The 26,942-nt window shown below is 44.9% G+C and overlaps 2 protein-coding genes across 2 annotated transcripts in view; one reads left to right on the forward strand and one right to left on the reverse strand.

Moving 5' to 3' along the window:
* The window catches only part of LOC119395958 (RNA-binding protein Ro60-like), a 43,726-nt gene extending 23,006 nt beyond the window's left edge, over nt 1-20,720 (forward strand). Inside the window, 2 exon segments of the mRNA XM_037662988.2 lie at nt 2,886-3,069; nt 12,071-20,720. Coding sequence (XP_037518916.1) covers nt 2,886-3,018 — 133 coding nt within the window. The 3' untranslated portion in view covers nt 3,019-3,069; nt 12,071-20,720.
* A 4,815-nt stretch (nt 20,721-25,535) lies between these two features.
* LOC119395959 (calcyclin-binding protein) overlaps nt 25,536-26,942 on the reverse strand; it is a 7,526-nt gene continuing 6,119 nt past the window's right edge. Inside the window, exon 6 of the mRNA XM_037662989.1 lies at nt 25,536-26,349. Within this exon, the coding sequence (XP_037518917.1) occupies nt 26,184-26,349 (166 nt within the window). The 3' untranslated portion in view covers nt 25,536-26,183. The remainder of the gene's footprint in view (nt 26,350-26,942) is intronic.

A 26,942-nucleotide genomic window follows, 5' to 3' on the forward strand; every position in this document is an offset into this window, starting at 1 on the left:
AAGAAAAGATGGGCTGTAGCATTATCTTCGTAAAACGTCACAACCGTCCTGACAGCATTAATTTGGATACACTTTGAGCTCCCCGGGCGAGAACACCCATGCAAAGATAAACTTTCAGTTATGTCTTGTGACTCACGGCTCCCGCTGGCGTTCCCGTGCGCTAGCATCCCAACACACCTTTCACACACTTCAGACCAGATTTCTTCGTGCCTCCGCGAACGCTATCACTGCTTTCTTGAGCACTACGGCGATCTGGTGTCGGCCACCGGTCGAGAACAAGAAAAAAAACTAGAGGTGTGCGAATATTCGAAAGTTTCGAATATCAGTCGAATATTACATTTGCAATGTTCATATTTGATTCGGAAACCATGTGCAGTCGCCGACCGTTTATTTGGACGCCGAAAATTCGGACATGCTCGTTTATTCGGACACCTTCGCGGCACCATCACTCGTGCCATTGAAGTAATGTAAACTCACGACCGAAAATTCGGACGCCTCACAGCCCGCCGTTCAATTTTTCGGACTCCGGCTGGCTCACAGAGTGCGACGTTGAACGCCATAACAAGCTGTCAGCAATGTTTACAATATTTTTACTAGGTTGCCAGCACTGAAATGTTGCACTGGCTATAACTGGAGATCGTGCCAGTGTCAAAAGTCCATGCAGAAGTTATCGATCTCGAAGGCTATGTTTGTTGGCTACACGTAATGGTTGCCTTTTATCTTTAGCCAGTCACGTATCCATTGAAAGGTTACCATGGCCAAACAGCAGGCCAAGCCAAGCCAAGCTTGGAATCGGCTCTGTGCGGCGTTTGAGGTGAATGACAGCGCGTACGAGTACGACGCGGATCCTAATTCGGACAGAGAGAGTACGACAACAGATTACAGAAGCGCTGCAACATCAACTAGACCAACGTCGTTTCCTTTTGGCGTGTGAGGGTTTGCGTTCTCAGATGTTTCTGCGGCTAGGCGTGACCTGCATCCCGAGCTTTGTGTCACGCTCGTGCGAGGTCTGATCTGCTGAAATTGCTCCAACGCTGCCCGTTCCGTGTGCGCCGTCGGAACTAAAGAAACGCGGCAACTACAAGTGTTCATGCGGCGTATGCGTGGTGTGATCCTCCCGTTCGCGTGCCGAAGAGGGCAGGGAAGGGATTTGGCTTGCGAAGGCTACACGAGGCGAGCGGCAAGGGTTTCAAGCTCGCCTCCTTGCATCATGGTTTCGCGCCGCCTCAAAACATTGGTTTTCCCAGCTTCTAATGGACTGATTGGAAAAATTCTTGTGGCATAACGCTCTTTATTGGGCGCGCAACAACTTCCAGTGTCTAACTAAAATTCGTTACGTCACCTGGCCCTTTGAAGAAGTCATGAACCACCCCTCGGGCTTTGTGAGAAAACACATCCTGAGGGTAGCAGACACTGATATGAACAGCTCAGCCAAATCTTGAAGTCACGCGTGGCCAGGAGAGTTTACAAGCGGAACACGAAGTTGCCATTTTCTCAGGCACCCTCTTTTCATACACTGGCCTATGCTCACACTCTTCAGAGCTGCCGGCACCTGCTGTTTGACGTCAAACAGCAGACAGCTCGTTATTGGCCAATAGTCAACATAAATCAAGTGCGGCGTTTGAATCAGATGCGCTTCGTGCCACGTGGTGCCGCCACATGCGTGTGCTGTGATTCATAGTCTGCTAACATTGTATACAGCCCGAGCCCCTGAGACGCGAGCGGTGTTGTGGGGGCGTTCTTTGCTCTTCATCTCTGCGAGTTATGCCGAATGCACCCTCGCCGATTACGTGGGTTTCAACCTATTACTGAGCACGAAAGCTGCGACATTTGCACGGACGCGAGACTAGCGGTGTGCTGCATGAACATCTAGTTAGTCGCGGGATGATAAATGAGCCTAATGAGTGCTGCAACACGGTAGAAAATTAGTTTCGTTGTAAAGGGTGGCGTCTGCACAATTCGCAAAGCGCAAGAACACAGAACGCATGCAGAACAGAGGTAGATTAGTCTCGCATCTCGCTGCGATTTGCAGTAAAAATTAAAAAAGAAAACGCACACATTCCGCTTGTGTGTTTTATTAGTGCTCTGAAGTTTTATTCATCTATTCAAGCAGCAAATTACACAAGCTACACGTCGCGTCATATAACTATCGCACTGTCACATGCTACTGTTCGTGACGTCAGAGCACAGTCGTCCACGTAGAGGAGCGACGTCACAGCACTGCAATCTTACGTAGGGCCATTCCACCGTGTACGTCATCCCCTCGTTCTCGGGGCGCACGGCCGCGAAAAGAAGGGCAAGCAGCGTTCAGCTTAAAATTTGGCCCATTTCCGCGGCGCGTAGCGTTGCAAATTTTGGCAGACGTGATCGTGAACGCCCATTGTATGCATTGTGCTCGTCAGCTCAAAATTGTCAAACCTGGTGAGGGGCCCTTTAAGAGCAATTTGGCACAATACTGAATCACTGCCTCAGTTAGCAGACTAAATTTGATATGGGTTTGGTCTCCGTGGTATTTTAGCCAACATGTGTGCATTTTCCATCGTTATGCAGTCTCTGACAATGAAAGAAAATATGACATGTGTTAGTTGATACTATAGGTACATTCGCAAGCAATATGAAAGGGAACACCGAGTTTGTCTTTAGGCCACGATTAGCGGTTATGTGCGTATAAGAATTGGTCACATTGATCTGCAGCAGGTACCTTCCCGCTTGCGCATCTTGTGTTACAAACACTTCTGTGCTTTCCAGCTGCGCTTAGCCGTTATGGACACTTGAAGGTAACCTCAGTGTTCCCTTTCATATCGCTCATGACTGTACTTACCTTGTTGTGCAGCTGATGTCGCAATGATTCGGACTGTGCTTTACTCCTTGACACCACCTTGCAGGTTTATTGTATGCGCCATGTGCAGCCAGGGCTTCTCTCTGGCACCCCCCGACGAGCTGGGTATGCTGGATATGGCTGGCTGTGACAGCCACACCTTACAGCTGATACAGGACTTTGCCAAAGGCGACTTCTGAGCCACCGTCCCTCTCTTTCCTGTTTCATCACAGCTTCGAGCCTATCTCCTGGTGAGGACATCCCATCGAGTGGATTACATTTTCAGAGTGCTATTACTTCATTAAATCGTGTGCGTCTTTTACTTGCTGTTTATGTCTTGGGCGCTTACGCTCACTTGAGTTATCAACTTCGGAAATCTTGAAGACCTCAGCTAATCACAAGTGATCATCGCATTATGGCTTTCAACAAGCCCTCCTCGATACGTACATAACAGTAAACATTCTAACCTCCGATGCATCTATTAAATAAGACTTCCCCTCGTACAGTCAACTGCCGATTTTTTGGACATGCTTAAAAATTCAGACGCTCTAGCAGCACTGTCACAAGCCCCATAGACGTCAATGTATAAGAATGTCTGAAATTTTAGACTTTCTGCCCAAACTGCAGATTCAAAACAGCATTAATTTGGAGCCCCCACCTCTGCCGCATCTATCATCTCGTAGGTTCGAACCAACGCTTTCACAAGTTGATCCGTTTGCGGCGGTAGCAGCATCCAAAAGTCAGCTTTGCCACAATGGTTCAATGTTATGGAGTGAGACAGACTGAAAATCCAAAGTGGCAGTGCGGCGATGTCTTCACAGATAAGCCCCGGAAATGCACGAAGGCGTGATGGCTGCAGGCGGCAAATGTGCAAGCACAACTTAATCGTTGACAGCCCTTTAGGTAAGCATCTTCAGCTAACTGCTCGGTAGAGCACTTGGCCTGGGGCAGTTGTGGCCACACTGCACGCTTTTAAGGGGGGACACTGCGCCTGAAAACTTTTTTTACAATTCTTTACCAATTTAAATCAAACTCGCTGAGTTTATGTATATTTGTGTGCTGATTTCAAATATGCAATTTGTTTCCTAGTACAATGTGTAGTTTTTGAATTCCATGTGCCATTTTGGGAGCCCCAGTTTGCCTAAACTGAGAGAGTTACAAAGTAATTAAGCACATCAGAATGACCTGCAATGAGTACAGAGTGCAAGAAAACAAGAATGGATGTTCTAAACCCATTTGAACAAAAGTTATGGCTCGATGAACATTCCAAATTAGTCTACTCCAAGCTGGGATTTCAGTTACAAATATTCAACATGCCACAACTTTTGTTCAAATGGGCTTAGAACATCCATTCTTGTTTTCTTGCACTCAGTACTCATTCCAGGTCATTCTAATGTGCCTAATTACTTTGTAACTCTCTCAGTTTAGGCAAACTGGGGCTCCCAAAAAGCATATGAAATGTTTGATATTTTAAAAACTACATGTTATACTAGAAAAATAATTGCATATTTGAAATCTGCACACAAATATGCATAAACTCCGCAAGTTTCATCTCAATCGACAAAGAATTAAAAAAAAAATTTCAGGACCCATGTCCCCCCTTAACAGGCTATTCGTGCTGCCTCTTTGTGCGAGAGTGCCAAGTGCGCAGCACCCGTGTGCGGTCAGGAAAGGAATGGGCATAACAAATACATTTTAACGGCAAACACGTGCGTACGGCACAGCAAGCGGTCAGCACGGAATGGGACTAGGAACGATCGGCTTAATGCGGAAGCAAAAGCTGCATGTCGGCGGAGATTTTCATACAGTAGCACATTGTTTGCATGCACACACTTTGGAGAAAGCAGGACGGGTCATCCACTCTTCCGGCACAGCTGTCTCTGTCCCATGTCATCGTGTCCAAGCGCTCCATGCGAGAGAGCCGCGATTTTTTCCACGCTTTGCCGGCATGAGCAGTGCTCATCATGAGACGCAAGTTTGATATTGGCGGTTGGCACATAGTTAAGTGGGGATCGTGCCAAGTACCGAATGTATTCACAAGAGCCTGGGCGCACACCAAAATGCCTGATAAGTGTGCTGGGAGGCATTAAAGCTATTTCAGACGTGGCCGTGGCAACTTGACCACTTAAGCGGAATAAAAAAAAGCAAGAATTTGTTTTTTTTTTTCGGATGATTTCGCAGTCCCTAGGGAACCCGAAACAATAGACATTGGCTGTATTTGCAGACTTATATGTCCTCACAAATTAGTCGTTGGGCTGGTACAAGACAAGCCCTTAAAAAGACACCACAACATTTCTTCAGCATTGTCAGAAAACACTGCTGATCTGTAGTCGAGGCTCCTGAGAACATGCGAGCCAAACATTATAGTGCAGCAGATCGCCTGGAATTTGCAATGAATTCTCTAAGCTGGTAACCACTCGCTCTTCTCCGGACAAATGATGCAATAAACCCAAATGACTGCATGATAAACACAAAGTCCACGGCCATTGGCTGATTTGAGCATCATGAGCTGCATGTAGTTACCGTGGCCGCCGCGGCATGGCACGATGTGCCTGCGTGCTCATTCGCGATTGCACGGGAAGCCGCGCATTCGAACAAAAAGAAAAAAAAGAAAAGAAAAAAAGTGCTTAAGGTCATGACGTGTGCTGACAAATGGACGTACTCGCTCCTTGCCGCCCTGTCATCTCCCCCCCCCCCCCCTCGTGCGTAGCTTTCAGCTTGCTCGCTGATACGAAAGGAGAGAGAAAGCACCTAAAGCATGCAACAAATCCCTGTAGCTCTGGTCGTACTTGACATGTTCTGAAAAGTTTTGCGGCAGTGTGTTCATGATGCAATAAACTTCTTTAATGAAGCCAGGCACGTTGTTGGGCTGGTTGCTTCGTAGATTCAGCAGACATGTTTAAACTGTGTGAAGAAGACAACACGTTAGAAACATAGAGCACGCACACACACGAAGCACAGTTGTGTGTATGTTCTTTGTTTCTGACATGTTATCTTCTTGGCACAGTTTAAACGTGTCTGCTGAATTAATGAATCTTGATTACTTGAGGATTGCTTGGAAAAGTGTTGTTAGGACCCTTTAATTCAAGGGGTTAAAGGGCACAAATGTTTGCAATAATACGTCTTGAGATTTTCCTACTCTTTCATAGTTGCTCTACAATCAGACATGGTTAGCGAGGCGAACCTTACTTAAACCATGCAGGTTTGTCAGGCAGAAGAGTAGGAAAAGTTCAGGCAGAACCAAGGTAGGTTTATGTACATGTGTATGCGAGAGCTTCGATCACTCTAGATTAAACCATGACCGTGTTGCCACTAGCAGATAGGCTACATTATCCAACACTATTTAGACAAAATTAGCCCCACTTAGCCAACATATCGGCAACATTAGCCAATAGTGAGCCATTACTAGTTGACATTAGCTTTAATTTAGCCATGCTGAGACAACATTATGCCAACACTGGCTGTAATTACTCTCCATTTTGCCAACTCTAACCACTATTACCCAGTGCTGATAATACGTGAGCCAGTACGGTATGGGGCCAGTAGCATGGGAGTAAACATGGTAAGCCAGCATGTGGCAGCACTAGCCGAAATTGGCTAGCAGCAGACCAATACTAGCCAACTATAGCCGTCATTCAGGCAGCAAACTTTAGAATTAGCCGTTTGGTAACAACTTGTTGATGAAGGCTGTTTGGTCCATATTTAGAACTGAGGAGTAATACCCCGGTCACACTGGCAAATTTAGTGACAATTTGAGCGAGTGCACTTACGCCCCCAGAATGTCACTTTGGTGTGGCGCACTGCTACACGAGAAAGCAAAGTGTACTTTGGAAATGGTGGGTATGGCGATGGGTCATTGAATAGCACAACATTTGTCATTTCAGGCAATGTTTGTTAAGTAATAATGTGTTATAGCTATAAGTAGCCCTTAAAATAAACTTTAGATACAAACGCGGCGGATGCGGCCATTGCACGACGTATGCTGGGCATGCCCCTGGCGGCCGTCGCTGTAAACTGCCAGAGAGCGAGAAAAGCAAAGTAGTTTTTTTGTGGTATAGTGTGTTTTAATGCAGAACAATATTTTTAATAACGAAAACGATAGTTTAAAACATTGCATAAACTCAGCTTCCGACAATAACTTACTCATTCTCGAGCCACTGCTACCGAGGCTAGACACTATATTGCAGCGAAGTGAGTTTGGTGAACGCACTCGCCGGAAAGTGCGCTTTGCAGTGAGTGCACTTAAGGAGCAGTGACATCAACTTTACGCATGTCGCGTTTTCTGTGTCCACATGTAGTTATTGATCCCCAAGTAACAATTTACTACTGATAGTGCAACGGAGAGGAATATCTGTAATATTGATTAGTATGACCAGTATCGAGCGTGATTCAAAGCAGGTGCAAAGCCCACCATTTTGCAGCGCTGCCGCGCGGTCACTTCGTGCAGTCACATCCCAAAAGGGCCCATCTGATCATGTGGCCACACAAAGTGGTGACGCGAATTTCGTCTGCTAGGCGCGCACATGTAGTCATGTCTTCTTCACCATTATCGTCGTCGAAGCCGTCATCAGTGTGTACAAGTGATGAAGAAAACACTGAGAATTGGCAATCGCTGTGATTCGCTTTGGTCCTCTGCAAAGCAGAGATTCTGAAATCGACGCCGTTCCGAGCAGCGACGAGAATGCATGTAGAGACACACGCTTGGGCCATGCTGGCTAGTAAGAAGACAGAACAGGCAGAAACGTTGTGGATAGGACAGGCGCTCCTATCCTGTCCACAAGAATAAGCAGTCTGATGGATAACAACAACAAACGATTTATTCAACGCAAATTGTCGGTCATCTTCAAGGTGAAATACAGTCGAAACCCGCGATAACGAAATCCCGAGGGAACGAAATTCTCACCGCAACGAAATATTTTCGGAGCACCGGCGAACGCCCATAGGAGTCAATGCATTTCGTAACTCGCGACAATGAAAGATATTCATACCGCAGTCCCTCATTAACGAAATTTTTGAGACACGAGTGGGCAAATAATCTACTCTCGCAACATTAACTACATTGGAAAACTGTTGAAATGCATTCATGCTACACTAAAATTGTGCAAAAATATCGCTACAGCGCACTTGAGAAGCAGCCGCCAACATTGTTTACAAAAAAAACATAAAGCTGGCGACAATGATGACGATGATGGCTTGCCAAAACACCTGCTCGTTATCGCGGACTACGTAGCCAAATCCACATTCCTCATGGAGTTTCGTTCGTTGGCTTGGCTCTGTGCTTGGCTTTGTCGGCTTTGCGCGCACACGGTCGCGCGTGTGTGGAGCCATTTGTGGAGCGTTTGCTTGGTCGCTTGGTGCAACATGAACTGTGTGTCGCGATTGCCTCGTCCGATTTCGCTGCCTGCGAAGATGCCGCCTCCAACGAAAAAGCGGAAGTTCATCACGCTGGAAGATATGGCTGCAATCATCAGTGAGGTGGAAAAGGGCAGGAAAAAAATGGACGTCGCCGAAGAATTTGGCGTTGCGTGCAGCTCCCTGTCCACGATTCTGCGCTGATCCAGCGGAGCCAAAAGAAGGTTCGCCTGTAAGCGCACTTGATGACGGTACTGGTGACAGCGCAGTGCCGCCGTCACTGACCAGTGTATGGGGCTAACTTTGTGCCGTGGCAAACGAGATTCCCGATCGAGAGGCATGAAATTGCTGCATGGTAAGGCCCGCCAATGCAAACTTACTAACATTTGGAAATAAGATGTGTTTTTTTGTAAATTCCATGTCTTTTCTGCCGCATTCTCACGCCAACGAAATTCTCGCAAAAGCGAAATTTTATGCTTTCCCCGTCGATTTCGTTATTGTGGGTTTCAACTGTACATCCACACTGCTCAGAATTCCATTCGCATCTGCCGATTCTTCAATTACGACTTCTTTCACCGCCCACCAACCCACCCACACAAACGCACACGCGCGCATGCACTGTCGACACTGCGCGTCTCATCCCCAGCAAGGCATCCGTGCTGGCGCGTCTCGCCCGTGTCGCTGTCAAATTCCCAAGAACAACACAGTCTCTGAGCTTGTAAGGCCAATGTTCAATGCATTGCATAGACACATGGAGAGACGTAAATTGCATGCGCAGTCCTACTCTGAAGCTTTTATAAATGACCGTTGGAGTTCTCCACGACAAAGTCATGTTCTTTCAGTTCTTGCGGCACTTGAAACGCCATTGGTGTAAGTCATGCACAACTGCTTCACGACGTGCTGAATGCTGTTGAGATCATCGGTCCGAATCATCACATGCTGACGAGCACATGACAAATCATTTGAAGTGGCGTGGCGAAGACACGTGATTTTAAATGAAACATCAAGGACAATCGAAGTGACGCCGTTGCCAGGCGTCGCCACCAGTCGGCACCATGATGACAACACTGAGATCGTCAACATTATCGTTACCAGCTCATCGTCACTGAGCGCCTGGGGCGTGGCCTGGGGGCCCGTTGAACCCATCATAGTACTGTCGATGTTGCAGGGTGCTGAATGCCCCATTGAGCCTTAGTACGCTGTTTGCCCTCGAAATAAGATAACTTCTGCGTAACGGCCGCAATTTATGATTTGCTCAAAAAAATTATGCATACCAAGCTATCGAGTGAAGGCCACATCTCAAGCTTGAAATTTGATGTCACTGCTCCTTTTAAGTTGGCCCGTGTGACAGGGGTATAAACAGTGCAATCAAAACAAGAACACAGGGAAACAAGTACAAGGCTACTGCGCTGCTTGACTTGAAGTAAAACTGCCTTTTATACATCTCCAGACTAGGCATGCGTGCATCACTCACAAACACATGAGCTAGACTCACAATCTCTTATTCAGAAAGGTTGTCTCTTTTTCGTATCAATATCAGAAAAGGAGCGAACACTAATAAATCTTCGTCTTATCTAATACTAGTGGAGGTCCTCAATTACTTCCCTTTCCTTCTTAGTTTTCTTTCTTTTCCTATAATTTTTGTTCCATCAAAAACGGGAGTGCAATGCACACTTTTTACCATAATCAGCTGAATGATTTGCATATTTTTTCTTCACTTTATTGCAGAGACACTGTTTTTCTTTTTTGTTGAAACTCAAACTTAGTCAATACTCGTAAAACTTGCTAGCTCTGTCTTCTGCTCTTTCAGAGGGCATGTTAGTTTGAACTTATCGATAAAAATATTGCCTAGGCATGAGCAGACTCCATCAAAGTCCGTGAAATAGCGATGAGCTGGTGTGGGAGCTTCAAGGCTGTGTTGACACCTCTAGTGCTTTTCTGGCTTATCAAGCCACTTCTAGTGGTAAGGGTGACTTCGTTGGCAAACCCCAGTGCAATTTGTAAATGGTGGTGTTGTGGCCTTCCATATTTATTCGCACATTACCATTGCCGTTACCATTCACTAACGTTGGCTAATGTAATCTAATGCCAGCTACATGTCCGCATTGTCTTCATTCTGTCTCAATTCAGTAGGGCTCTCAAACATGCATACAAAACAACCTGAGTTGCTTCTGCCTAACCTTTTTGTCTTTCGCTTTCGTGTCCTTTTAATTTTGAAGGAGTACCGAAACAAAATTTTGAAGGCCAGATTAGTTGTGAGATTGATTCATCTGGAAACACACACACATACATCATCCACAAATTATTAACGGCTAATGAAGCCTAGAACATATTTAAAATTCAAAAATCAATTTCAAAGGTTTACGATGTGCAACTGAGTGCAAAACAAAGTACCTCACTCCGTTTTGCACGATGTTAACGTTAAAGGGGCCCTGCAACACTTTTTCAGCATGGTCAGAAAACGCTGCCGATCGGTAGTCGAGGCTCCCGAGAACACACGAGCCAAACATTATAGCGCAGCACGCTGCCTGAGATTTACAATAATTTCACAGTCAGCTAAAAAGCGCTTCCTCTTCTCTCGACAAAAAATTATGCCTATGGCGTCACAGGCAGGTTCTACGCCATTGGCTGATTTGAACATGGCGTGCTCGGTAGTTACTGTGGCCGCCACAAGAGGCCGCCACTCGCCGCGTATGCGATCGCACTGAAAGTACGCCACACATTCGAAGAAGACAAATATGTGCTCAAGGTCAGGAGACGCGCGTGACGTATATTCTTCCCCCATGCCATCCCCCTCTGCTTCGCTTCCAGCGCTTTTGTCGGGGTGATAGAAGATAGAAAGCAATTGCAGCGTGCGACCAATCTTTGTAACTCCGCTCGTACTGGACGGATTCTAAAATTTTTTGCGGCGCTCGATTCGTGAGGCAATAAGTTCCTTCCTTCAGTGAAGCCATTCCATGGCTACTTGGAAAAGTGTTGCAGGGCCCCTTTAACTTGGTTGTGATGTAACTACGTCTTGAGTTTGTGTTGACTGCCACGTTCCTTGCGAGTGCTCTGTGCCACAGTTGTCAATGCGGTGCTCGTGTGCAGGTGATGACGCATGCGTCGTGTACTTCACTGTTTTTAAGCGAAGCTTTTATAACTCGGATTTCGGTGACGGCATACGCAAGAAACCCGGCGTCGGTGAGCGTGCAGAAACGCTGCCCTTGAAGTGTGCCAGTCACATGCGTATTCGTATGCATCGTTTTTCAGTAATTGAGGCTCTCTGGATCTCGGGCTTGTTGGTGATCAGCTGTTTCTGATACGGCAGTCCGATCTTTTATCGAGGTGACTTGTCATTTTACGTAGCCACATTTCATTGTTGCTTGGGGATTGCACGCATGACCGTCATTGTTGTCTGTAGCGCCTGAAGTGAAGCACTCCTAAGCGCACGGATGAAGGTTTGATTTTCGGCATAAAGCCTACATAAAGCAAACAGTTAGGAGAGAGCACTTTTGCAATATAATAGAAAGAAAGCAAGAAAAATAGTACATCAGGCATGTACATGCCAAGCTTCGCTTGCCCCTATTTTCACGATAGGGCAAAGGCTCTTGAATATTTGTGTGCTCACACGGCCAGCTGTGTTTACAAAAAAAAAAAAACACCCTGGTCTCTCCTGTCTCAGTTGAAACCAACACCCTAACTGGGCACTACAAAAACATCTCCTAATAATTAACCATTGCGCACTCGTCCAAACTAAGTTTCCAGCCATAATAATGAGTTCGTTGGCTACTTATTGCTACAGAAAAAAAAACAAGATACAAAATTTTGGTGTCAGTACCCCTTTAACACTTGTGCGTGCAGAAAAAGTCTGTGTCCATTACATTTGCTTCCTCTCTCTTGTACCCTCTTTTTTAACAGGACACCCTGAACAAGGCAACAGTCCAGACTCGTTCCCAGGGCCCATCAGCAGCATTGCCCTTGGCAGGCACTCCTGCGGCCCCTTCAGAAAATCACAGTTCTGGTCTCATCCTCTTCCTGAACGGCAAGAGCATCTTCTGATGTCATGAGCCGTTGTCACCAATGTAGGCGCATAACTTCTGTCCTTGCATCTTTCCTTTCTTCTGTCATTCCGCATGGTACCTGTCCTGACTGATGTTCCTGGAGCAGCTGGCCACAGCGCTAAAAAAGGGTAATGTAAAGTGTGACAAGCAGGCAGCACGACAGCACCTGCTTTTAGCTTCGTTGTTTAAAACACCACTGTCATCTTATCCCAACCGCTAAAGTGAAGATTCAAAGTCATGAACAGTAGGTGAAAAAGTTGCAGAGGATCCGCAAGCATATTCTTATGAGACGGGAACACGAAAGCATTTATATTGAAGTGCGCCAACTATTCTCCCCTTCGAGTCAGGACTCCCCCATCTGCTGTGGGTTTTCCTTTCCCACACTGCAGCTGCTGGTGGTTGCTGCGGCAGTTATTGGCATCGGCGTAAGTTTCCACAGGGAGAGATCGCATGCTTTCTGGAGGCTGCTTTTGTGGACGCCTGCTTGGTGCACGCTATCACCAACCTAGCCAAGAAACACTTTCACTTTAATAATCGGAGGCTTGGTCTGGAACCAATGTTTTGGCAGGGCAGCACGCAGGCATCGCATAAAAATGCTCCCACGGAAAAAAAAAAAAAGCAGTTGTTACTTCATGAATGTAAACCCCTTTGTATCGGCTCTAGTCGGCTTCCCTTGCTGGCCCATTATTGGTCATTCACTTCTTAATGCATTTGTTGCTTTGAGCGTATTTATTAAGTTTGAGATGAGTCTGAATGGGCAATGAAAAGCATCCAAGCCAAATGGTGGCTGGCCACAAGACCAATGCCCACAAAGTGATTTGCTCTCATGAAAGACAGCTGTCCAAAAAGCCTAGCAAAAACAAACAAAATGAGGGATAAGTTGAAAACACTGCCACTGTGACTGCAATGAAACCAAGTGAAAATGTGTGTTCCTCACTTAGTGCAACTTAAGAAGCTTCCATCTTGTAGCCCTTATTTTTCAGTGGTGTTGTTAATGACCTGAACGTTGCAGGTTCAATCCCGGCTGCAACGGTCGCATTTCGATGGAGGTGAAACACTAGAGGCCCGCGTACGTAGATTTAGGTGCATGTTAAAGAACCCCAAGTACACTCAAACCTCGATATAATGAACACGGATATAACGAATTATCGGTTATAACAAAGTAAACGAAGAATAGTGTTGTCATAGATACAGTGTTGCAAATAAACGTTTATAACGAATTTTCGGATATAACATAGTTATTTTCGTGGCAGATGTGACTTTGTTATAATGAGATTTGAGTGTAATCGAAATTTCCAGAGCCCTCCACTAAGGCACGCCTCATAATCGTATCGTGGTTTTGGCATCTGAAACCCCAGATATTAGTACTTCAGTGGTGTCTACTTGAGTGTGGCTTTTTGTGCAGCCACTACTAATGCAGACACTTTAGCGTTCATCAAGGTTTAGTGCTCCCCTTGTACTGCTTTGCATTTCATGACACTCTCTTTTTAGGCTCTACTCCCAGAGACACAGTTTATGCCACAGTGCACACACAAAAAAAAGAAGCCGGATCATTTCACTGAATGCAAACCATTACTGCCAGCAGCAACCACTGGCAAAGCCTGATGTCTTATTAGCCTTTGCCATTGCTCATACTAGTTGCATGAAACCTTGAGCACAACAGCAAAGGTATGTGTGGTCAATATACTAGCATTGCAAGTGGCAGTGTAAAGACAGGAGAAAGAAACAAATGCAGTGTTGTGTTTATTGTATCAATGTGTTGCCTCTTGCCTCCTTCCAATTTTTATTTTGTGTTTTTGCCTGTTTTATATCTATGGCACATTAACGAGCCCAAGTTCTAACGCATCTAGTTTTTCAAGATTGCCTTTTGACATTAATGACTTTTAACTCAACATGAAAGCAAATTGGGAGAGGGAACGTGTGTTTACCAATGTGTAGTTCGGGTTATGCTGCTCAGTTTGTAGGTTTTTGCACCTGCTTTGTTTTAATGTGTAGCATTCTGAATTGCATCTTACGCATTCTTTAGAACGTAGGTAGGTTTCTGTTCCACATTGTTCAGAAGTCTTCAATACATATGCATTCAAGCATCTGATGGTGTGGTGAGACCTCGTTCCCCTCTTCGAGCAACACCTCGGTGCTCTTAACCATTCAGCCACCATCACATGCATACTTCTGATATCCCAATTTAAGCTATAGCTCCTTCAGACATCTGCCACAAAGTATAGTGCACTGCTAAAGCATGCTCCAGTCTCCATTCACTCACCCTCACGAATGAATTATGCGAGTTATGCGTATTAAAATGTTTCGTATGTTGTCCATAAGATTGTTATGGAAATCTAGTGGAATTTATGTGCAATTCACATACACTCCGTAAAATTTTCGGAAATCATAAGTACTTATTGGCATAGAGTTTCATATAGATACACTAGAGGGAACTCTGGCGTTAGTGCCTATGGGAGATGCAACGCATGGCGCTTCAGCCCAGCATGGGAATAATGGGTAGTCCACAGATTTGTCTAGACTTCGTTCTTTCGGCTCCGTTTGGCTCCGTGTCGCCTGCATCTGCTTTCTCGCAAAACGAAGTTCAGCAAAAGTCAGCTGTTCCACTTCACCACTTTAACTTTTTTAGGCTCACCAATTCAAATCTGGTCACGAAGTTCACAACAATCCATTCTTTTATCCGAAAGAAAACCAAAAGATAGCAGTAAACAAAGCCACAAGTGCGTTCGAAGCCCGCAAGTACGAAGGCTAGGCAAATTTGTGTACTACCCATCATTCCCATGGTAGCTGAAGGATCGCAGCGCCAGAGTCCCTTCTAGTTAATTTTAGAAAACTCTATACTTATTGGAATGGCATACAGAACATTTCAATATATGTAGTTGATGACACCACTGACTTTCACGTGCATCATGACACTTATGAAAACATTGCTTATGAAAACTGGAGCATGCAGATTTCTCCCATTGTTAGATCCTGTGCTAGGCAGCATCGCCTCCAGGATCAAACCAAGTTGTAATGAAGCAGGTTGTGATGTTTGTTCGCAGGAGTACAAAAAATCAGCCACCATGCTCAGTCTCGCACTTAATACATAATTGCTTGGCATTCATAAGAATGTCGGTCCGTCTGGTTAACACGTCGAACAACCGCGCATGGTGCTGCATTGCTAGTTGATTACAAAATGCTTTGCTTAACATTGATTTTCACAGCGTGTGCTTGTTGCTTCTAGTTTTCCAAGAAGTTTACGCTTGGCATGAAGTTATTTTAGAAGTAAAATCTATGGATTAACCCTTTAAGGATGGTCAGAAAATGAACAAAAGCTCACTGCACACATGCGAGCTTACTATCGTAGTCCAAGGCCTGTTCAAGATCGCTTGCAATTGAAAGGGCTAAACTCTCGAGTAACCACGGTTTCTTTCATTTCCCGCACAACTAGAAGCCTGCACTTCCACCATGGGGGATGCCATTTTGAAATAGAAATGTAGCTAGTAACAAAAGAAAAGTATGATTTCGACCTTACACTTGAACAGATCCTTGGAGGTCTGTTATTGTTGTGGCACTATTTCGTCCAATCATCGTAGCACCTGGATGCCCCCGCTGCACACCGGTGCAATTTGTCAAAGGTGGCATAAGTCAACTGATTTTCCGTCCTTAAAGGGTTAAGCGTTAATGCTTGTAAGTTCAGTGAAAAATGTGGTTCACTCGGGCCCGGTTTTTAAAAGCTGTGCCGCATCTGTGAAAAATACTTGTTCCACAGCAGAGAGGTGAGCGTTCTCGCTTGTGTTATGCTCGCCACCTAATCCCCCCTCTCTTCCGCCATGATGCATTACTGTACAGTGTAAGCAATGTGTGGGTGCATGTTGATATGCAATGGTTCAGTGAATACGCAGTTACCAAAATTGCAAGTCGCAGAATCATTTTGGAAGTTGTCCTACTTGTAGAATCGCAAGATCCATTGAGACTTTCACCTTGGTTGCCACATGCCAAATTTCTTTGACGCGTCAACCTGCATTTATAAGAACATCTAATTTTTTTTCGAAGAAATAGCCAATATATCTCGATGTTAACCCCGAAAACAAGGTGGCATATTTGTTACAAGTTTTTCGTGCGTACACAAACAGTTGAAACATCATGTGGATGTGGCTGGTGCTGTCACGTGTCACTGGTTGTTGAAGCCTTTGTAGACTAACATGACTAGAACCTTGTACCCAGTGTAGAAACATGTTATGACCGTAATATATCAAAGGCTGTCATGGTTAGTGAAATTTTTGTAGAAAGAATGCATCCACTCGGACACTGTATGGCATGCATCACGTCGCATGTGTCCCATTTCCTGGTACGTGTGTGGACCGCGATCCAGACGCCACACAAAGACCTTGCACATGCCATCTGGAAATTGTCACGTTCGTGCCACATTTGTGTTCTGACATTCGTGGAGCCACTAGGATCTAAGGAAAAAAGTTCAAACCCTTCAATAATCTTGTTGCCAAATCCCAAGTGGTAATAGTCGTCTTTCCTGCCTGCATTTTTTTTCTTGAAAACTTAGAGTTCGCTACTTTCCTGTGAAGTCGACTGCCGACCCAAAGGTCGGGGGATCGAATTTTGGCCATGGCAGCCGCATTTTCGATGGAGGCGAAAATGCTAGAGGCCCGTGTACTTGGATTATTTAGGTGCACGTTAAAGAACCCCAGGTGGTCGAAGTTTCCGGAGCCCTCCACTACGGCGTCCCTCGTAATGATATCGTGGTTTTGGGACGTAAAACCCAGCAATTGATTATATACCTTCCTGTGAAGTATGCTACAGCACATTCACAATGTGCGTGCCATTTACGACCCGGAAAGGTCGTGCACACGGCGTTAAACAGAGGACAGGCACTCAAGACGAGAGAAGAATGTTTGGGGACAAGACAGGCACCAAATGGTGCACAATTATGACACAAATATTTCGTTGCTTTTGAATTCCACGCATACTGTTCGAATTGGCATTGGTGCTGCTCTTTCGAGTTGTTTGAGAAGGCTTCTTATTGTGTCGCTATTTCCTGCACGCTGCAGTGCTGGCTTCTTTCAGTGCAGTGGATGGGGTTATTTGTTATTTCAGGGATGAGTGTGGTGCAAACTTATCAGCTTACTATTGCTGCCATGTTTCAATTGCACGAGCAGTGCCACTTGTTGCAGTGTTTGCGAAGTAACGCACTTTGCACTGCTGTGCAAAGTGCACAAAGTATTAGTTCGTCACAAGCATTAGCGAGCATTCATGCAAGCTGTGCAAGCAGTTATGTTTTAACTGATGTGGACTGTGATGAAGGATAAATAAATTGTTTCGAGGGGGATCTGAATTAAGCTTTGTGGCGTGGCAGCCCTGAAAGTGTGGCCTGGTGAAATTTGCAACAGATGGCGCTGCTTGTGGTTTCTGATATGGCAGTGCCCTGTGCACTCGTGGTACCCCGGTGTTTAGAAAGTTATGCATATATTTATGTAGTACACTACGTCTCTCTATTCTTTACATGTGTTATTTATTATGCTTTTAGTGTGGTGCATGCAGCCTTCTGTTGCATTCTGATGGGTTTTGCATCATGGTATTTCTTATTTATACACACATACATATATACATATATATATATATATACATGTTTTTCTTCTTGCATGTTTCATATGGGTCTTGAATCAAGTCATTGCCGTGTCAACCATTATTGGCACTTGCAAATTCTTGTTAAGTGGACTAGGCTGAATTGTTTTAGTTGAGTGTTTGTGTGTGTTTCTTTCTAATGCCATTTACTAAAATGAATTTATTAGCACTACGCTTGAAGGACATGTGGAATGGCTTATAAAGATAAACCTCTCTGCTTCTTCACTTTCTCACACATCTTGCGTTTTACCCATGCAATTAGTTGAAATGACCTCTAAAGCTATCGCTATTTGCTTGATGTTTATTTTGTACTAGTATTGCGAGAGGGTAACACAATTTGGTTTGTGCTTCATGTTTGATAGTGTGATTTCTAAACCAATAGCTGTCTACTGAAGCTGGAAAAGATGAAAGAAAATGTCTGGCACTGCTGCCATTTTGAACACTGCATCCAGCCATCTCTTGAAAGCCACATACATATACACGCATTAAGTGTCATGATGTAGCATCTGCAGCAGTGTTATGTTCTACATGCACATCATGTGAACGGACAAAGGACCTGTTTTGTGTGTACAGTGTCATTGTAGCCTTTGTCAGCTCATGCTGTATGTGCGATGCCTCGCCCACTAGCCCAAAGAAATGTGTTAACTGTGATGTCCTGCGTGTTGCCATGAAGAGACCAGAAGCCATGCGGATGGCTGGATGCACAAATATGCCTTAAATTAAACAGGCCGTCATGACGTTAGACAGAGTGAAAACTGATAATCATCACTGCAAATATGCTATCTGAAGCAATTATCGTTACTTTATTTTTTCCTGGTTGACAAGCGTGTCTAAAAGCAACAGCCACATCATGAAGTTAATACTGGGACCCTTTGGAGATGCACAGTTGCTTTAATAGATGGCGGTTAATTGTAGTTGGTTGTACCTTAGTGTCGTTAGAGGTTCATTCAGAGTGTGTGAGAGTTTTACTTCAAGATCATTTTAAGTTTGATGTCTTTGTAAGAAGGGAGCAGCATCGCATTGCATTACAAGTGTTAAACTCTGCTGCCTGCCAGATGTTTTCATATTTAATCTTTGTGGTGTTTTACGAGTACTTTAGGGTCTTCTCATGCTATGTTTTATTGCTGCTGCTGTGACATCTTCATATGGAAAGCCGCTAGCTGTCTTCAGTTTTTTTAACGGTAGGATAGATTATGAGTGCATTTTTCTGCTTGGAAGTATTGTAGTGTGAGCTCAGATAGGTTGTAAGTACGCATGTGGTGATGTTTTCATCCCATGTTGTCATGTTTACATGCTTAAAGGGACGCTAAAGATGACATTGCACTTGATTTTAGAGTAATTCTACAGTGTTCAAGGGTCATGCTACAAAGTATTCTATAGAGCACAGGGGCACTGTTTCAGTTCTTGACTGCCATAGCTGCACTTTAGAGCTGGAATCAAAAAAAAAAGAGACATTTGTTCACTTGGGCGCATGCATGAACATAAACAGCTTCTGAATAAATGGCCATACACTGCCTGTCCTTCAACCATAGAATTTTAAAGGGGAGCTGTTTAAGCTGTGCATTGCTCCATGACGCGTGAACATGATCACCATCATGAACCGACACGCGCTCTCTTCATCTTCTGCTTCGCTCCCAGAACACGTGCGCCGGTTTGTCCGGCGTGGGATGCAATAACTCTGATGTGCGAAAGAACGAGTACAGAGAGAGAGAAAAAGGGAGAGAAAAAAGAGAAACAGAAATTCTTGTCGAAAGAAGTTCCTTGGCGAGGCGGAATTCGAACCCGCATACCCATGATCACAAGGTGAGCGTCGTAACCACTCGGCTATCCAGGCACACTAGCAGAGCAAAGCCTTGCATAGTACAGTATAGCAACGGGGTGGGAAAGGGAAGTGAGCGTGAGGAGAGAAAGTGGGAGTGGAGAGAGTAAAGCATAGCGTAGAAAGAATGAGATAGAGGGAAATAGAGAGAACGAAATATATATAGAGAGAAATAAATAGAAAGAAAAAAGAAACAAGCAAGAAATACAGAAAGAGAAAGAAAGGGAAGAATTTGAAAGAAAGATAGAAAGAGCAGGAGAGACAAAGAAATAGAGAGAGAGAGAAATAGAAATAAACACACACAAGAAAGACATAAAAACTGAGAGAAGGAAGAAAATAAGAGAAACTAGGAAGGCCGCCCATGCTTCGCACTTCCTTCATGCTTGGCACCACTAGTGCAAAACTGCCTTAATTTTTATTATTAGTGTCCTATTAGTATCTTCTTTATTAGTATTCTTATTAGTATTATTAGCCTTAATTTTTTATTTGTATTAGTTTTCAGTAGGTTATGGTGGTGTACTAAGTTTGTCATCATAGTCAGCGCAGAGACACATGCGCTCTTCACTCATATTGATCGCTAGTTTGAACATTCATTTCCCACGAGCAACAGCTTACTACAGTAGATCTATATCTTGCAGCATCCATCTTTGCAGCATTGGAACTCAAAAAAAACCGTGGATTAATCAGTCGGTGAATTTTTCTCTTTAATGTCGCTTTGATCTCTCAATCTCACCTTTGGTATTCTTTCATTAGCGTCCCTTTAACATGTGCATGTCTGTCATGGTAAGACACAAAATGTGTACGCACATCTTTTGTGTCTTTTGTATGCGCATCTACCAGTCCGTTTAGAACCAAAGCTGTAATTCCGTGCAATCTTGAAGTGAGGTTGAGCTTTGTCATTCTGTAGCGCTAGCATTCTGCAAAGGATGGTGCCTGTGGTGTGTTTGTTCAAGACCCATCCTGCTTTAAGCATCGACCAAAGGTGTAGGGTCAAAAACTGTTTTTCCTGCAGCGGTATATATGTATATATATACTATTCTGGATAATAAAATGCTTTCTTACTGTACCTCTCGCTTGTGTGTACTCAACAATACTTCAAAGAGCATTGGCACATTGTATTGTTCATGTTGAAATTTGCTTAAGTATGACAGTCAGCTCTAAGGGACTAAAGGACAACGAAGAAAGAACAAGTGTGGTTCTTTGTTTGTCATCTTTTAGTCCTTTGAGTAACTCTCATACTAAGCGCATTTCAACATCAACGTACCCAAACTAGCTCCATTAATTTTTTTGCTAAAAATTGTATCGATGTGTAGAAACTCAGCAACGCACTCCTGGCAAGAGAATGACACATAGCACTCGCAAAGGTTGTGAAACGCGAGACATTCCACTAGACAGAAATACGCGCGACATTGTGTTCGCCATGTTGGTACCCTATTTACTGCTTCCACCGTGCTACTGGAAATACGGTGATTGAAATAAAACTTTCTTTCTCACTGTGCTGACTTTACGGTGCTACTCGACAGCATCCACGCACCAATATGTATTCGGTACTAATGTTGAAATGCTTCGCTTCACATTATCGACATTATCGTGATTACGTCGTGCTGCTCTTCACATGTAGTGTTGTGCAGTCAAATGTATAATCATGGTAGCTACTTGAGCAAGTGCACATACATTGATGCATCTAGTTATGCAGCACAGAAAAACAAAATAAAGTGAAATACTGCGGACACCTGCATTCAACTAAGTGTTGCATATGCTTGCTTTCACTGTCATATTTCTTGTAATGTTCTTTGTTTGTGGTGCGGCAAAGAGGAGAAATCGTATTGCATGCTCTAAACAGCACCTTCATCGTTTCACTGCTGCTTTTGATACTAACTTCAACCGGTGGCATGATCTGTAGGGTGCCTGTGGGCATGCAGTACCACCACGGTGCCTTGAGAAACTGTTTTTTTTTAACACGAAAGTGTTTTATGTCGGGGTCCACCAAGAATTCAGTGACGTATTTCCGTCACGGAAATGACGTCGAAAAAATTTACACGATCAGATGGCAAAGAAAAAAGTTCCGTCAACGGGCATCGAACTCACGACCGCTCGGTCGCAACAACAGATGCCGGGCACGCTATCCACTGAGCCATGGTCACAGACTCTAGAGGCTTTACAAACGCGCCTTTTATATCTACCACCCTCCCGGTCGGCGGGGTGGTGTTGCCCTCTGGGAGCGGTAAAGTAATTCATCATTACTGTGGCCTCCGCGATTAGCACCTGCAACACGTTACACGTCTGTCCCATTCGGCGCGTTTTCAATAGAAGTTCAATTTTGTCAATGCCGTAACACACACCGTGAGGTGTCTATCTTAGCCCAAGCGTCGTAAAAGCGTTGGCGTCGCTCATAGCATCACACTAATTGAAACCAAAAATAGCTCTGCGACGCGCGCCTGCCTCACCTGGCTGTAACACCGCGTTCCCCGCTCACGTGCTCGCCCCGAGAAAAATCGCGGCCGGGCTACCAGGGCGGCGCGACGCGCTTTGCGTTTTCCTCTAGTCCAGCCGTGGTGTTCAATCACATTTTAACACGCCGAGAGATGGCGACCAAGTTCTGCGTCCAATATGCGACTGCTCTTCTGGCTATCACAACTCGTTCTCTGATTGCGCTTTCACCGTTAACTACTACAGCTACCACAAGGGTTCGTTTAATCATTTAACATGGACGTTAGTCATCGGGATGGAGATGTACCACCAATCATCAAAGTGGGTGCATCCACGTTAAACGATCCTATAGCTGCCAGACATCAATATACATTGTGCAAACTCTCATATATCAATGTACAGTAAACATTCAGTTACTTCTGTAAGGGCACGCTTTATTTTCGTGTTATTCCGATTCCTATGACAGAGGGATCAACCATCTTTTTTCATGCATGAGTGTATATGCCTCTAATCTGAATTTTAGTAATGTGGGTGTATTAAGCTTAGCTATAAAAGTTGGCACAGTGCCAAGAATAAGGTTAGTGGCGCAGCTGTCATGTCAGATAAAGTATACCCTACATACGAGTTGGTGAGTGGCACTGCAGATGACAACACTGGCACAGCTGGCTCTGTGCCAGTTCGCACTGGTAATGCAGCTTGGAGCAAATGGCTTCAGCACCCGACATAACTCAGTACATGGAAAGGCACATAACCAGTTCTGTATTGGCGCTTGGAAAGAGCCAGTGCTTCATTGCTGTGAACTTATGTGGGCGGAGTGGGTCCTTGTGATTTTGCAGCTGAACAGTGAGCTAGAATGACCAAGATGCCCTCACCACACTCAACAGTTGAATATAAACAAGTACTAGAAGAAAATTAGATCCACAGTGGTGGCAGAAATGAAAGTATGCTCAAGCGAAATATGGGTTCACTTGGTGGAACAAGGGGTTACTCATTTAGCCTTTCTCATTGCCATTTAGCCATTTCGTCATGACCAATCAACATTCCACAGTGGACAGCAGTGATGACATGAAAACTCGAATTGCTGTGGCCTCTGCTCGTGGCACTTGAAGTTACTCATCTGACAGCCACAGTATAAAAGCGCAAACGTCCTAGCTTCTACTGATGTACTTGGAGCATCAACGTACTGCTTATAAAAAATGAATGAATTGGAAAAGCCCATACCTTTGATTTTCATGGCTGTGCAAACATCACAATCAAAACCAACTGCAACCAATTAAATCTCCCATTTTTGTAAGCACACTGAATTCAACCCAAAGCCCAACATGGATGAACTACGCAGCACGTCTGAACTCTGACATGGCATAACAGAATTTAACCTCTAAAACTCACTCTGGGATGTTCCTTGGCATGTTTCTGCAGTGGACATTTTGCAAAGTGCTAGAGGCACTTGGCATAATTCTAGGTTCAAAGCATGAATGTGCTGGACAGATGTTTGCATCACTTTCCGACGGATTTTCGCCCCCAACTCTACCCTTACCTTTAAGTTTAAATGAGGAATATTTGCATGAAGAGCAGCTTGCCAGAAGATGCTTTAACAAATATGTGTGTAGAGCAAGATTGTTACATGATTCAGGATCTAGAACGATGTGCAGTGCATTGGATGCTGCCTGGGTTGCCTCTTTCCTGTGGTACAACCTCTAACAGGTGCAGTAACCTCCAAAATCTGCTGCAAGCTGCAGGAGCAGTTTGGAGGAGGCACCCTACCATTAGAGCACAGCTCGTAAGTGCCTGTTCCTGCGTGGAGCGTCGGCGTTCCTCATCCGTCGTCATAACTGACAGAACGAACACAGCGAAAGATGAAAGCTACGCGGAGAGGATGGTGGAGGGGTGAGGCAGAAAGCAGAGTGTGCCATGCTCTCTGCAATCTGCGCCATTGAAGCATAAGCTCATCGCCACCGCCACCAAGAGACTCTCGAAATGAAAATCTGTACAGCTGCACTCTAATTTCGCATTGGAGAGTTTTTTAGCTCGACATGTAGTGCCTACTAAGGCCAGTTTCCTAACAACTTTCACTTGCAAGTTGTTAGCAAACGGACTGAGTCTTCGGAGTCGAGCCGAATGCACACTGTCCGACGTGCGAGCGACATGCTTGCTGCTCATTTCCAGCCTGCACAACTTGATGTTACCGAAATGAACCGTATTCTGTGCTCTTCTTTATTAAGAGTTCCTCATGCAATGACGGGGCAAAGCTGCTTAACCATTTCGCCTGCCTTACTTTGCAACGACTGGGTGCGGTCATAAAAATTTTCTGAGCTTCGCTTTCAAGCAGTAGCATTATGCATTTTACTGCATTGCTTAGCGAAACTATATAAAAGAGCACATTATGCCGTGGATGAACGATGAAACACTTTGCTACAGAACCCTTCAGCATAAAGGGAAGGAGTTAATTTATAAGGACTTTAGTTTGCTCATGTGTCATGGAGTATTAGATGAATCAGCTAGAAATACTGTTTGGCAGCAAGGTGGCTAATGTAGCCCAAGCAAAGTCTGTGTACTTTTACTCAACCATTACCAAGCGTCCAGTGCACTTTGATCCAAAAATCAGTAGTGTCCTTTGTATCTCACTATGTGGCTCAGTGCATGTTACTGCAAGCCATGACAATTAGCACGATACCGGCAAACCCAATGGCTTTGCACGTGGCTCGCTCATAGTCCTAGCTGGACGTCCGACATGACACAAATAATACTGAATGGAATACCAATACATCTGGTCATTCCAGAGTGCAAATCTACGTATCCTAATGCTTTCTGCAGAAGGGGAACACTCACTGCATGGGGCTGCCTTTATAGTCTCCAGTAGTGACTATGTCAGCGTGTCTTAAATATGCTCACAGCTATAATAACCTTTGAACTGAGACATTATGTAGCCTTGTAATTAGCACGAGGCGAATCTCCTAGACAGTTTTCAAGATCCTTTTCTGTTCACACATCTCCGTCCAATTTTTTAAAAATCTGCCAGAAATGGAGTTTTCACAATGTTCACTTATTAGAGTGGAATGCCAAAATATGAGGCAAGCATTAATGCACGAAGGTCTCGGGTTCGATCCTAGCTGCGGCTGTCGCATTTTGATGGAGGCAAAATGCTAGAGGCCCATGTACTGTGTAATGTCAGTGCATGTTAAACGCCAGATGGTCGAACTTTCCGGAGCCCTCCACACTGGCCTGCCCCATAATCATATCGTGGGTTCAGCTTCAGCATGTAAAGCCTTTACACAGTATTCAAAACAAGTCTCATCACATACAGGTCTGGTGAAATATATATTTTCACGTTTCTTGCCCTTGCACAAGGTATTACAACAGACATGGTCTTGTTTTGTCAACAGTTGAAGCAGGCACTGCCTTCCTGGTGCAGAACTTGCAGAGCAGATTTACCACAAATGAGGCAGCCGAAGAAAGCTTATGTACATTTATTGTGAACAATTTGTCACTGTACAAACACAACAGTTCTCATTTCTGATAACTGCACCCGAAACGCTCTTCACAAACAGCCACTGTTTTCAGCATCGGCTTTGAGCAAAATGCCACTGACGAGTGTTGCTCTAAACAAAGTTTACACCCTTTGGGGTGAATCTTGACAATAAACATACTTTTTAGGGTTATCCTCACCAATCTCGTTTGAATTTCCTTTATTGAAAACTCTGTGCCCAATACTTTCTTGTCTAGAATGTCGCACAGGTGCACCTTCTAAAGTACTCAATGCCAATGCCACAGTGGAAGGCGCAGCTGTGCCTTGGCACAGCTGCGCCTTCCACAGTAGACACTACCGTGGTTCCACAAAAGAGGTGGCGCACGCATACGCTTCTGTCACCGAATGCGCTAACGCGGGGCTTTGCGTGAATCGGTAGAACCAATTTATCTGGGGAACCAAAAACTACATATAGTGGAAGTCTGCCTTGTCTTAGAATTGCTTTGCTCGCAAAAATGCTAGAGGTACGGTGCGGTCTAGCCCGACCAGCTAGCGTGTCCAATCGACCCTTCTCTCGGCGCCGCGTAACCCTTTCGCTTTTGTCACAACGGTGGAACGCCACGGTGTCGACATCTAAAGGAGGCCGCCGTCCCCGTTCTCCTGCTGCTTCTCCCGCGCTTCCGTCCAGGCTTTTGCGATGGTGCGCTTCATCTCGTCGTCGCCTTCGTCGTACATCTGTTTCATCATGCTCATCAACGAGGAGCCCGGGTCACCTCCGTCCATCTCGGTCTTCGGAACCCTGCACAAGAGGAAAGGAACGACACATTTATAGCTTCACTGTGTTGCACAATTGTGCAGAAATGATATGTTTTAAAGGACCCCTAAATCACCCAGAGGTAGAAGTTCAGTTGCGGTGTTGCAGTTGCGCACGTGACTACAAAGAACACCGAGCAGTGAGAATTTTTCAAAACAGCAGGCTGGAGTTGCACACGTTTGATAACCAACATGCAGCCCTCACTTGTTTTGCTCTCTCCTTCCCTACGCTTCATTTGTCAGCTGGTCTCTCTTCCTCAACGTGCACCAGACAACAACACGATGAGGAAGAGCAGAGAGCATGCATACCTGCTAGCAGACAAACAGGTTCGACCAATTGGCAGCGTCTGCTCCTGGTAACATCACCACATCACCCTGGTGATGTCACGACGGGCGTTAAGGATACCGGAAAGGCCCCGATAGGAGCATGAGATTGCTTTCTCTTCTTTTTTTCTTTTTTTCCACACCTGCGGCACATAGTGCTGGCACATTTGACATTGTTGATTAACGCACTCTGAACTTAATGTGCGTTTACTTAAAACGTTAAAAAAAATATTGGACGTGGCTTAGAGGCCTTTT

Source organism: Rhipicephalus sanguineus, chromosome 6 (assembly GCF_013339695.2).
Source record: "Rhipicephalus sanguineus isolate Rsan-2018 chromosome 6, BIME_Rsan_1.4, whole genome shotgun sequence".
NCBI classification, from domain to species: domain Eukaryota; kingdom Metazoa; phylum Arthropoda; class Arachnida; order Ixodida; family Ixodidae; genus Rhipicephalus; species Rhipicephalus sanguineus.